The sequence below is a fragment of the Podarcis pityusensis genome (assembly GCF_964106645.2).
Source record: "Podarcis pityusensis genome assembly, chromosome: 10".
NCBI lineage: Eukaryota > Metazoa > Chordata > Lepidosauria > Squamata > Lacertidae > Podarcis > Podarcis pityusensis.
In genome coordinates this window covers 18517291-18530352 of record NC_138035.1, presented here as the reverse complement: position 1 = coordinate 18530352, position 13062 = coordinate 18517291, and the positions used below count along the sequence as shown (strand labels likewise).

Here is a 13062-nt window from a genome sequence, read left to right as displayed (position 1 = left end):
CATATTGGATTTTTTATATAGATTTTTGGTATAGGACCTCAAGAGTAGCTGGTGAGAGACATGCAGCTGAGCTGGAGCTACCAGCTCAAACCTGCTGAGTTTCTGAGCTAGAATAGGCTTATTTCCTCCTAAGGTAAGGGGAAGTGACATAGCTAAGCCTGACAGGACAGCTTACTCTATGACATTGACTCCTTCACGCATTAATTAGACTAACCGCATTTTTCGCCCTATAGGACGCACTGTCCCATAAGGCGCACCTAGTTCTTTTGGGGGGAAATAAAGGGGAAAATTTTTATTTTCCCCCCCCCCAGGCGTGGGGCTGGGGCGGTGGAAGCCCGAGCTTTCCTCCGACCCCAGCCCCCAGAACAGACAACTCTCTGCAAGCCACGGGAGCCCAGCGCCGGGCTCCCGTGCCTTGCGGAGAGCTGCGCGAAGTCTGGGCGCGCTGAGCCCAGCGCGCCCAGGCTTCAGCATGCAGGCAACTCTCCGCAAGCCGCGGGAGCCCAGCGCCGGGCTCCCGCGCCTTGCGGAGAGCTGCGCGAAGTCTGGAGAGCGAGAGGGGTCGGTGCGCACCGACCCCTCTCGCTCTCCAGGCTTCAGCGAAAGCCTGCATTCGCCCCATAGGACGCACACACATTTCCCCTTCATTTTTGGAGGGGAAAAAGTGCATCCTATAGGGTGAAAAATACGGTAAGTCCATTGGCTATATGAGGCTGGTCACCCCACCACCACAACATCCTATTTCATTGAGGCTCAGTAGCTCTTAGGTGCCCAGTTCCAAGTAAGTTTCACTATTTTTTCTCTAACCTACTGATGTGCTAAATTATACTATTTTACAGGCTGGTTTGCGCACATTACATGATATTGGACCAGAAATTCGACGGGCAATCTCTGGAGACTTAACAGCTGAAGAAGAATTAGACAAGGCCATGAAAGAAGCTGTTTCTGCTGCCTCTGAAGATGATATTTTCAGAGTAAGTACTTTTCTAAAAACCTCCATTGGCCTATGGAATTAGATCATATTCTAACATATCAAATCACAAAAATCAAATAAATCTGTTATATCCAACAAGAAGCAATGTCCCATGATTCTGTCAGATCAATAATTAAGGTTGGTTGTTTGGGGGGTGGATTGCTTTTTTAGGTTTAACAATGTACTAGGGAGCAGCTGGGGGACGCGGGTGGCGCTGTGGGTTAAACCACAGAGCCTAGGACCTGCCGATCGAAAGGTCGGCAGTTCAAATCCCCGCGGCGGGGTGAGCTCCCGTCGCTCGGTCCCAGCTCCTGCCAACCTAGCAGTTCGAAAGCACCCCAAAAAGTGCAAGTAGATAAATAGGGACCGCTATCCAGCGGGAAGGTAAACGGCGTTTCCGTGTGCTGCGCTGGTTCGCCAGCTGCAGCTTAGTCACGCTGGCCATGTGACCTGGAAGCTGTCTGCGGACAAGCGTCGGCTCCCGGCCTTTTGAGTGAGATGAGCGCACAACCCTAGAGTCGGTCACAACTGGCCCTGATGGGCAGGGGTACCTTTACCTTTACCTTTAGGAAGCAGCTTGTCTGCACTTCTCTCTCTCCCTAGATTGGTGTCAACAAGATGAAACCTCATTCACTTCTCTCCTTAGATGGCAGTTAATTATGGAGGCTTAAAATTTGTCTTGCTTAATGTAAATGGCCTTAGGGACCCTATAAAGCCTGCACAAGTTGCCACTGCCCTGAAGAGGATGCGCCCTGATATAGTTATGCTTCAGGAGGTATATCAGTGAAGGAAGTCTACTCAGTGGCTGTTAAAAAGCACCTGGATTGATGACTAGCTCTGCTCTTTTGGGAGGATAGCATGTCAACAGCACGAGCCATTTGGATGTTCCAGAAGTAGGCCAGGGCTTTGTGGTGCATCTTGGGACAGCCTTGAAATGGGATTAAACAAATTCATGGAGAATTAAGCTATCAATAGCTATTAGCCATGATAGCTTATGTTCGACCTCCACTGCCAGGGGCAGTATGCCTCTGAACACCAGCTGCTGAGAATCATAAATGGGAGAGTGGTTCCCTTCATGTCCTGCTTGAAATATTGGTGAAAATAATGACCATGCCTCATTTCAAACAATACTGCATGCATGCATAAAATAAATACATTGGAAGTGTCTATTTGACCCACTCACTAAGAATATGTTTTTGATTTTGTTCACAGAGAGCAGGTGGCTTGTTTGGAAATCATGTCGGTTACTACCAAAGTGATGGCAGAAGTTCATTCCCTCAGACATTCACCACTCAGCGCCCTTTGCACATCAATAAATCTAGCAGCAATCAGGGAGACACTGAATCCCCATCCCATGAGAAGCTTGTGGATTCCACTTTCACTCCAAGCAGCTACTCATCATCCGGCTCCAATGCTAACATCAACAATGCCAACAACACTGCCTTGAGTCGCTTCCCCAGCCCACCAAGCTACCCCAGCACTGTCAGTACTGTGGAAGGCCATGGCACCCCTCTATCACCCACTGCACGGATCCAAGAAGTTCCTTGGAAGCTTGGCTGCAGAAGGTAAAGAGCAGTAACTGTAGCAGTAGTTCTATTATTTCCTATAAATATAGGGATATTTATATTTTGCATTCTTGCCCCTCCTTTGCTCTTTGCACATTTGTAGGCCATCCATATATGTGAAGAGCCACACAGGAATTAGTTATGAGTAAGTGTCCCAGTATATGATCTGTGGACTGAAATAATAACCATAGGGAACAAGACTTGAGAGAGTTTGTGTTTCTCAAATAAAGATGAAATGAACATTATTGTCTAGTAGAAAAGTATTAGTACAACAACTAAGCATCTGCTGTAAAGATGATTTGACACCTCTGCTTTGAATTGATGGAAAGTGAGCTTGCTAACATAGCCCTGTTGCTAACATAGCTCTGTCATAGTACACTGGGCAACATTTTGGCAAATGCAATGTGTTTCAAACTCCTATTTTTAAAAATCTCAGTGTTTAGCAATAAAGTCCTTGGTTAATTTTAGAGAGCATTTAAGAAATGGTAGTTATCATTCATAATATAACTCATTCTTTGATTTTCAGATGAGTTTACATCCATTTACATAAATGTAACTAAGTCTAGAGCAGTCAAGTTTCTTTTGCAAGACAAATGCTTTTGCAAGAACTAGTATTGTTCTATTTTTCTACTTTTTCCTGCAAATCCAAAAGAAATCCAAATATATTTTATTTATTTTTCCTTTCCATCTATATTCCTGATTTGATCTTCTTTTCCTTCCTATACTTCCCTGAAGAACTAGGACACATTACTACGAAACACTGGGGCGGTAGGTCTTTCTCTTCCTGCTCTTAACATACTTGGGATATAAGTTACTTTATAGACTGATATTAAATATAAACTATTTATTTTCAGTACTGACAGACCTAGTGAGAGAGCAAGAGATCACATCACTGAACAAATAAATGATTACCGTAATTTTTTGTAATGTAGGGCATAGACTTACAATAAATTAATTTGAATGAGTTATGCAGAGCACTTATAAGTCATTTTGTAACTAATTCTGCGTGCTCAGGTCAAACGACAAACTATGTGGGAGAGCCCTGACTGATCTTCCAACTTCCTTTGAAAAATTACAGAAATGTGCTTGTATGTTCAAGCGCAGTGAATCTGCTGCCTGGTGCCTTATGAACATGAAAGAAATACCATACACAGGACTACGTTCTTGGATCAAAACAGGCCACAACTTTATTGATTACAGATCTAAGTGGACTTTGGCCTGGGCATTGGGTGATTATCAGTTCAATCAGCCCACCTGGTGGCAGTCAGCAGAATGCTGTGCTGGATGAGGATGTGTCCCCTTTTTAACCCTGGGAAGCAAACCTAAGTGGAGACTGCAGGCAGTCTCCAGTTGGCTCTGCTGCTCAAGTGATGCTTCCCAAAGCCTGTCTGTGATTCGCCAATTTCACAGGCAGGCAAATTCAAATTAAATTCCTTTTTTAAAAATATTGAATAGTAGTTGTGGGGAACTCCTCATCTATTCAGAGTGGCACCAGAGCTGGAATAAATGTTTGACCTTTCACCTGTGCTGTTTGCTAGAATAACACCCAGAGAGAGAGAGCTGTAATTTGCCTTGTGGAGACAAATAGTGACTTATACTTTACACCACAAAAGGCAAATAGTAGGTTTGAGGGGCATTCAAAACAGTGTAGGAATATTACAAATCCCTCCTGCCCCACTACTGCTCTGAACAATTTGTGGTCTCCTGTGACTTCATTTAAGGTCTTGTTCTTTTAAAACTAGGAGACCTATCATGAATCTCCAGCATACCATATAATCTGGTCCCCCCAAGTCTTTTTTTTCTGCTCTTTCAATGCATTTTTAAGTATGAAATTATTAGTCCAGTCTGATTCAGTGGTGATGAGTTCAAAATAATGCTGTTATTTCACATTAACGTAGAAAGATTTTTATTTTTCCACCAAATACTGATAACTGATAAATGTAAAGTAACAGTAATAGGAAACGGCTTAAGTAATCAATATAGGTTGTGGACACCAATTACAGTTTACCTTTGCTTTATAGGCAAGTTATTCAGCAGTTATATCTCAGTATAGCATCAATAGGGGAAACTGTCATATGTTCATATATAAGCCCTGAATAAGCTACATAAACATTTGCTTGATCAATCAGTTTGTATCTCAGGTCTGTTTCTCCAAGCTTCTACAGTTAAGATTGCAGTGTTGTATCTTGGAGTTTATTTATTTAATATATTTATTTATATACCACTTCCTAAGTTCCTAAGTTGTGGTTTAAAAAGTTATCACTTTAGCGTGCTTTTGGGAAGTGACGCAAAAGTTCTATTTCAGAAGTATGGACAAGCATCAAGAACATGAAGCCTAAAGTACATGCTTTTTGTCCCCACCCTCACCCATCTCAAAATTTCCATGTTAATTCTGACAAAGTTAAGAGCTATACGTAAGGACTGTATCACACTTTTCTCATAATTTATGTTTTGTGTGTTTTCTTTGAATGGATGTGTTATAAAATAATGCAAAAGGAATATGTGTTTCTACATTTCTATTCACTATTTCTATTTCTCTTATATTCATTAGATCCTGTTCCAGAGACAGTCAGGTGGCTATTGTTTGTGAGGAGGAGACTTGTCAAGAGGAAGAGAAATATGATGAGCAACTGAATGAAGAAATTGAGTACTGTGGTGAACCAAAGCTGGTACCAACTGAAATGTGAGTATTTTGCTATTGCAGCCAAGTAGGGGTTGTTAGGTTTGTGGGAGGGGGGCGTCCTGCAACTCCAAACACATAAAGCAAAAATCCCAGAGTTCCCATGTATTTCAAGCAAGGGAGTGAGGCTAAGATTATACTTACACTGCCATTTTTCTCCATCCAACCATAGCACAGTTTGACCCTAGACTCTTATCCTAGCTTCCAGTCCTAATAGCACAAATCATCCTACGTGTTGCAGGATGGGACAATATATTTCCAATCTGTACTAACTCATACCTCAAATAGGAGCCATGTCCTCATTTGAAGCTAACTTGTCCTTTTCCATTACAGGCTCTCATGTAAAGATGATGAACACAGACAGTTAACTCCACCTGAAAACAACATTAGATACTCTCCAAAGAGTGGGTTCCTGCATTCCTCATCACTAAGTAATAATTCCAGCTTCATATGACAAACATGAAACAATATCTCTTCAGATTTTCTAACCGCAAGCATTTTTACTACATGGGCATGTTGGGAGTACTGGGGTTCAGCCAATTTGAAAAACATTGGCACCTACAAAAAAAATATTCTGCAGCTGTGGGAATTGTTAGGCTGCCTGTTTTAACTTTTTCAAAGCAGAATAGTTCTAATTCTCTCAAATAGCAAATGGGGTTGTAAACCTTTCTCAACTGTACTACTTATACAACAGGTACATAGTCTAATGACAGAATATTTCACTACCCCCCAAAATACCCTTTTAAAATTCTGACATATGTAAAACTAGGCACGCTAGGGAGAAAGATAGATTGGAACCCTTCTATCAGACAGCATGTTTTCTTTCTTCAGTGATTCCCCATCCAAACATTATGTCAGCCTCCACCTGCATTTTGATGTAGTACAGTCCAGACACAGGTTTGCCATCTCAGTGCGATGCAGGCCAAAAATCACATCTCATATGAAAGAGATGTGATCGGTCTCCAACCTGTATCTGAACGTGGCAGCAGGAAGGAACCAACTGAAAATGCTTAACCTTTTCTGTATTTGCTGATTTTCTCCTGCAAATCCTCCCCCTTTTTCTTTCCAATCAGGCTTATTTCCAGTCTCGGATTCCAACTGGGGTAAAAGGGTGCTAAAAACAAAAAGAGTTGCAAGAGATCAGTGGTGTGCAGGAAAATATTGTGCATCTGCCTCTACCTGCCTGTTCTCCTCTGCAAATACCCTACCCCCTTTATTAGTGATACAAGGCAAATATACAAATAAGAACCCATGTTTGCATCATAAAATGTTACATGAAGTTCCACCCCTAATTGTGTTATGAAAGCAGCTTAAAATATTATCACACTTCTGTGCAACTGGCTTTGCAGGTCGAAGAGCATCCTTTCATCTGGAGTGTCTTAAGAGACAGAAAAATCAGGGTACGGAAGTCCCACAGAAGACAGCAGTGCCCTTGCATGTGGTACATCATCAGGTAAGCATTCATCAGTGAACATCTAACTATGGGATCACACTCTCACTAGATATGCTTCTGAACTCAGCTGTTTCTGGATTGGGGACAGACAGCAATGGCCAGAAATGCTGATTTATCAATTACGTCTTATATGCCACCTGTACCTTCCTGAAAAACAAGAGTTTAGCAATTACTGTTGCCTTGGTGATCTTTCAGTTCAATTGTTGCATTGTACTGCATATAATCCAAAACGTTCGGAAACCAAAGTGCAGCTTCTGACTGGCTGCAGGAAGCTCCTGCAGCCAACCAGAAGCCCTGTCGGACGTTTGGCTTCCAAAATAGTTTGCAAACCCGAACAGTCACTTCTGGGTTTGTGGCGTTTGGGAGCCAAAACGTTCGAGAACTATGCTGTTCGAAAACCAAGGTACAACTGTATATGCAGAGTAAAGAAGTATTTTCTTTTGTCTCTCTTGAATCCTGTTATGTACTGAGTTGAATAGGATCCAAACTGTAGCAGTCTGATTGGTCCTAGAACAATAGGATCCAAAAGGCAGCAGTCTGATCGGTCCTAGAACAATGCAGCAGTATGATTGGTTGGCAGGAACCACCCAATCCTGCTCCAGATAGAAGTGAATCCACAACCTGATTGGCTTACAGTAGAATTCCAGAATTAGCCAATCATGTGCAGCCCATTGTGTAAATAATGTATATAAAGCAGATACTGTGAGGGGACATTTATTCATTCCTCCTCACCACTATGAGCTGAATAAAGAGCATGAAATCACTTTGCGACTCTGAGTATATTTCACTGGCGACGAGGATGGGATCCCGCTGAGCTGACTGCCACACACAGCACCGCAGCACCGCCAACTGCCGCACCGCTGCCTCGCACCGTGTATCCAGGCTTCAGCTCCGGGGCACAAGGAACTCAGAATGGCAGCCAACAGCAGCTTCTCGCCATTCAACCCAGCATCTGGAGACTGGGAAGCGTACGCCTCCCGTTTCACCTTCCTCCTAGAAGCCAAAGGGGTCACCGACGAAGAAGACGCCAAGAAGAGGGCGATATTCTTCAGCGTCTGCGGAGAGGAGACGTTTGAAATCGCCCGGGCTCTCCTTGCGCCTGAAGACGTCGCTACTGTTCCATACAAAACAATAATGGAACAGCTGAAGGGGCACTTTTCGCCGCAGCCCTCAGTGGTGGCTCGTCGAAATGCCTTCTACGCAAAGCGGCAAGCCCCTGGGGAAACCATAACTGGGTTTGTGACCTCTCTCCGCCAAGCCGCCCGGTTCTGCAACTTCTCAGAGCTGGAGAACATGCTTCGTGACCGCCTCGTCGGTGGCCTGAAGGATGAGAAGCTGCAACGGCGCCTCTACGCTAAGAAGGACCTAACGTTCCAGGTCGCTCTGGAGGAGGCCCTGGCAACAGAAGCTGCCGAGAGGTCGACCCAAGAGGCACGGCCGAGCCTGCCATCCCAACCGAGGGTCCACCATGAAGACCTCACCGACGACTCAGGATCCGACAGGGAGGAGGTGCACCGAGTACAGCAGCGCACTCAAGCAGCGCACAGACCACAGCTGCCTCGACGAGAAGGAGGGAACTGCGCAAGCTGCGGGGAGAGTCACGAGAGGAGGACCTGCCGTTTCCGCAACGCAGAGTGCAGGCAGTGCAGAAAATCGGGACACATCGCCCGGGTGTGTCGGGCTCGGCCCACCCGACACCAGGCATCAGATGACCAATCCAAGAGCCCCAGGTCCCGGGGCCCAACGCACCAAGGCAACTCGACGGAGCTCACGGACTTCCAGGTATACCAGTTGCCCCACCCCAACGTAGAGAAAATTTATGTAGAGGTACAGATAGAGGGGGCCCCATGCCGCATGGAGCTTGACACGGGTTCAACTCTATCCATAATCTCGGCAAGGACCTTAAGGAAACTGTGTCCCACTGGGGGTCCCAAACTCAGGCCGGCCCCATTCACCCTCCGGGACTTCCAGAAACGTAAGGTCCCCACAATGGGGGTGGGGACCTTCAGGGTGCAATACCGAGGGCGGACGCGGCAACTGGACTTGCTTGTGGTCAAGGGCCCCTACATTAGCTTACTGGGATTGGCATGGTTTGGACCACTGGGGCTAGCTGTCACCGGGGTGAACCACACTAGCTTACAAGTGGACGTGGACGCCATATGCAAGGAATTTCCAGGGGTTTTCGATGGGAAATTGGGACAGTATACGGGCCCCCCCATTGCGCTACAGCTTGACCCCGCAGTACGACCGGTCAGGCTCAAGGCCCGCCGGGTCCCGTTCGCCTTGAAACCCCGTATAGACGAGGAATTGGACCGACTCGTAGAGCAAGGAGTGCTGGAGCCGGTGCCTAATGCTCCCTGGGAAACCCCAATCGTCACACCCGTCAAGCCTAATGGTTCGGTCCGCATCTGCGCAGACTACAAATGTACCATAAACAAGGCCCTCACGGCCCACGCATACCCAGTGCCAGTGGTCAGCCATGTCCTGGCCACCCTGGCTGGGTCGAAAATTTTTGGCAAGCTGGACTTGGCCCAAGCATATCAACAGCTGCCAGTAGATGAGGCCACAGCAGAGGCACAGACGATTGTGACGCACAGAGGAGCGTTCAGGGTAAAGCGGCTGCAATTCGGTGTCAGCGTGGCACCAGGCATATTCCAGAATATAATGGACTCTCTCCTTAAAGGGATTCCTGGCGTCACCCCCTTCTTCGATGATGTGTTGATTGCCGGCCCCACACCAGAGGAGTTTGAGGACCGCCTCCGCACCGTTCTGCACCGTTTCCAGACGGCGGGTCTCAAGGTGAAGCGGGAAAAATGTCTACTAGGAGTGCCTCAGGTGGACTTTCTGGGATTTATGGTGGACGCAGAAGGGGTCCACCCGACTGGGGACAAGGTACGGGCCATTTGTGATGCCCCAGCGCCCAAGAGCAAGACTGAACTTCAGGCCTTCTTGGGACTATTGAACTTTTACCATTCCTTCCTTCCCCACAAGGCGGCGGTAGCGGAGCCCCTACACAGACTCCTGGACAAGCGGGCCCCTTGGGTGTGGGGCCAGCGCCAGGAGGCCGCATTCCAGGCAGTCAAGGACTTGCTTGTCTCAAACTCGGTCTTGGCACACTTCGACGAGAGGCTGCCGGTGGTGCTAGCATGCGACGCCTCACCCTATGGCATTGGAGCTGTCCTGGGGCACCAACTCCCGGATGGAAGAGAGGTACCGGTGGCGTACTTTTCCCAGACACTCAACACAACCGAGCGGAACTACTCGCAAATCGACAAGGAGGGTCTGGCAATCGTAAAGGGAGAAAAAAAATTCCATGATTTCTTGTACGGGCGGCCCTTCACCGTGGTGACTGACCACAAGCCGTTGCTTGGCTTGTTTGCCCCCGAAAAGCAGACCCCCCAAGTGCTGTCTCCTCGCGTCCTCAGGTGGTCAATTTTCCTTGCCAGCTACCAGTATGCACTGATTCACCGACCTGGGAAGGCGATGGGCCATGCGGACGCCCTCAGCAGGCTACCACTACCGGAAACAGGCCCTGACCCAGCACCTGCACAAGAGGTTATGAGCCTGGAGCTGCTTCCCGACCGCCCCATTCAGGCACAAGAAGTTGCACACCATTCCAAGAAAGATAGGGTCATCTCCCGGGTCCTGGACTGGGTGTGGAGGGGATGGCCCAGCAGCAGCCCCGGGCCAGAATTCGCCGGCTACACAACCCGCAAACATGAACTGTCGGCCCACAAGGGGTGCCTGTTATGGGGAAGCAGAGTCGTTGTTCCCCAGCCCCTCTGCAAAAGGGTCCTCACAGCCCTACACGAGACACATCCAGGGGTAGTAAGAATGAAGGCCCTTGCCAGGAGTTATGTGTGGTGGCCGGGGATCGATGGAGAGATAGAGGCCTGGGTCAAACATTGCCAGGCCTGCCAAGAATCCCGCCCAGATCCCCCAAGGGCCCCAGTCCAGTCCTGGGAGTCCGCCCGAGCACCATGGTCACGCCTGCATGTGGATTTCGCTGGCCCCTTTCAGGGGAAAACATTCTTCATAGTGGTGGACTCCTACACCAAATGGCTGGAAGTCGCACTGGTACCGTCCACTTCCACGTCCGCAGCCATCCGGGTACTACGCAGGCTGTTTGCAACCCACGGGCTCCCTGACACTCTCGTCTCAGACAACGGGACTGCATTTACGTCAGGAGAATTCCAAACCTTCACAGCGCAGAACGCCATCCGCCACATCCGTTCGGCGCCGTTCCACCCTGCCACCAATGGCCAAGCAGAACGCATGGTGCGGACCACCAAGGACACCCTTCGCCGCATGACGCAAGGGGACTGGGAGTACCGCCTTGCCACATTCCTTCTAGCACAGCACAGCACCCCCAGCTCAACGACTGGCCGGAGCCCCGCTGAACTACTAATGGGTCGGCGCCTTGCAATCAGATTGGACCGCCTTCACCCCGATAGAGCTCAGGATGAGGTAGTGGTGGGGGAAGGCAGGAACCCCCGGACCTTCGAGGCCCAGGACCCAGTGTACGCAAAGAATTTTGGGGCAGGCCCAGCATGGGTACCCGCCACAATCACCAGGGTCACTGGCCCCGTGTCGTACGAGGTGCTAACGGATGGGGGGCAATGCTGGCGCCGCCACTGCGACCAGATACGGCGACGATTCCCGGGAGAAAACCAGGAGGAGGACAGGTCAGAGGAGTCCCAAGGGAACAGCGGGGCAGTGAGGCCCATAGAGCAGGAGGGGCCAGCAGGAGAGGCAGAATCAGTAAATACAGAGAGGACCCGTGAGGCCGAAAGGACACCGGAACCAGAACCACGACTGAGCGAGCCGGTTGCACCAGACCAAACAGCCGCATCACAGCCAGCATCCTTGGAACACGAGCCAGAACCCGGAGCCCGGACCAGGGAACACCCCAGGCCACAACGCACACGTAGGCCGCCGGCATACCTTGAGGACTATGAATGCGACCTCCCGGGCAGGACTGGAACTTAGAGGGGAGGGGTGTTATGTACTGAGTTGAATAGGATCCAAACTGTAGCAGTCTGATTGGTCCTAGAACAATAGGATCCAAAAGGCAGCAGTCTGATTGGTCCTAGAACAATAGGATTCAGAATGCAGCAGTCTGATCGGTCCTAGAACAATGCAGCAGTATGATTGGTTGGCAGGAACCACCCAATCCTGCTCCAGATAGAAGTGAATCCACAACCTGATTGGCTTACAGTAGAATTCCAGAATTAGCCAATCATGTGCAGCCCATTGTGTAAATAATGTATATAAAGCAGATACTGTGAGGGGACATTTATTCATTCCTCCTCACCACTATGAGCTGAATAAAGAGCATGAAATCACTTTGCGACTCTGAGTATATTTCAAATCCCCCTACATTCAGCTTCATTGGATGACCCCAGGTTACAGTATTATGAGAAAGGGAGAAGGGTTTTTCTCCCTGTCCATTTCTACCATATGCATAATTTCATACAACTCTACCATATACTCCTCTATTTACCTTAAGAAACCTTTTTTATAAGTCAGCTTGTACAGTTTCTTTTCTCATATTATGATTCAACTTGCAGCCATCATCATGTACAATGTTCTCCTTTCTCTCTATCTATAGGCACTAGCAGTTGCAGGCCTGAGTCCTCTTCTTCAAAGAAGCCATTCACCCCTAAGATCATCTCGGTCATGTGCCACACCCCCTGCCACACCCTGTATACAAGATTGGTTACAGCAGCCTATTAAAACCTTGCGGCTTGAAGGAGAGGAATCCAATGAGAAACTCAATAATAGCTTCCCATCAATACATTGCAGCTCCTTGTATTCTGATAGCCCCAGCTCTAGCAGCACTCGAAAAGCCAGGCCGGTCTCCCTCACAGTTCCCAGTCAGACCAGAGAGTGTGGCAGACAATTTCACGGCAGCGCTAACAGCCTTGTTGAAGCGGTAAGTTGATGTGGTATTGGTAACTGATGTAACAATCATGATACTTATGGAGATCAGGCCCCAAAGTTACATGTATTCTATGCAATACATTATATTTCATGGACACAAATATAGGAGGTTAAGCTTACTTTTCCTTTAGATGAATCCAAAACTCTTACAATTCTTAGATAGACCATTAATCTGAACAAGACCACCAGTTTTTATCCCAGTCATGCAGTTTTTGAGGTCCCTGTGAAATCTTTGCCTTTTACAAAAGTAATTAACAGTAAATGTATGAAAGGAAAATAATTCCTTATGTAGGATATAAAGTTTGTCAAATAGAAACAGGGAGGTTGGGCCTGAGGGCAGGGGTTTATTAAAATGTTTACGTAATTGTCCAAGGCCGTTAATATCCCCACTATTATAGCCTGCCCTCTTGATCAAGATTGCTATTCTATTCCTATAACCAGAATGTTC

At 47.6% G+C, this 13062-nt stretch overlaps 1 protein-coding gene and 1 long non-coding RNA gene across 19 annotated transcripts in view; one reads left to right on the top strand and one right to left on the bottom strand.

Annotated features, from left to right (window-relative positions):
* Positions 1–13062, bottom strand: part of LOC308457616 — a 107176-nt gene that overhangs the window by 74499 nt on the left and 19615 nt on the right. The window lies entirely within an intron of this gene.
* CACNA1C (calcium voltage-gated channel subunit alpha1 C) overlaps positions 1–13062 on the top strand; it is a gene marked incomplete at its 5' end in the record, with an annotated part of 488103 nt that overhangs the window by 458335 nt on the left and 16706 nt on the right. For all 7 annotated transcript variants that reach the window (XM_080971552.1, XM_080971554.1, XM_080971553.1 and 4 more), the window contains 7 exons: positions 840–974; positions 2186–2538; positions 3274–3306; positions 5090–5221; positions 5552–5649; positions 6568–6671; positions 12283–12606. In XM_080971552.1, the coding sequence (XP_080827678.1) occupies positions 840–974; positions 2186–2538; positions 3274–3306; positions 5090–5221; positions 5552–5649; positions 6568–6671; positions 12283–12606 (1179 nt within the window). The remainder of the gene's footprint in view (positions 1–839; positions 975–2185; positions 2539–3273; positions 3307–5089; positions 5222–5551; positions 5650–6567; positions 6672–12282; positions 12607–13062) is intronic.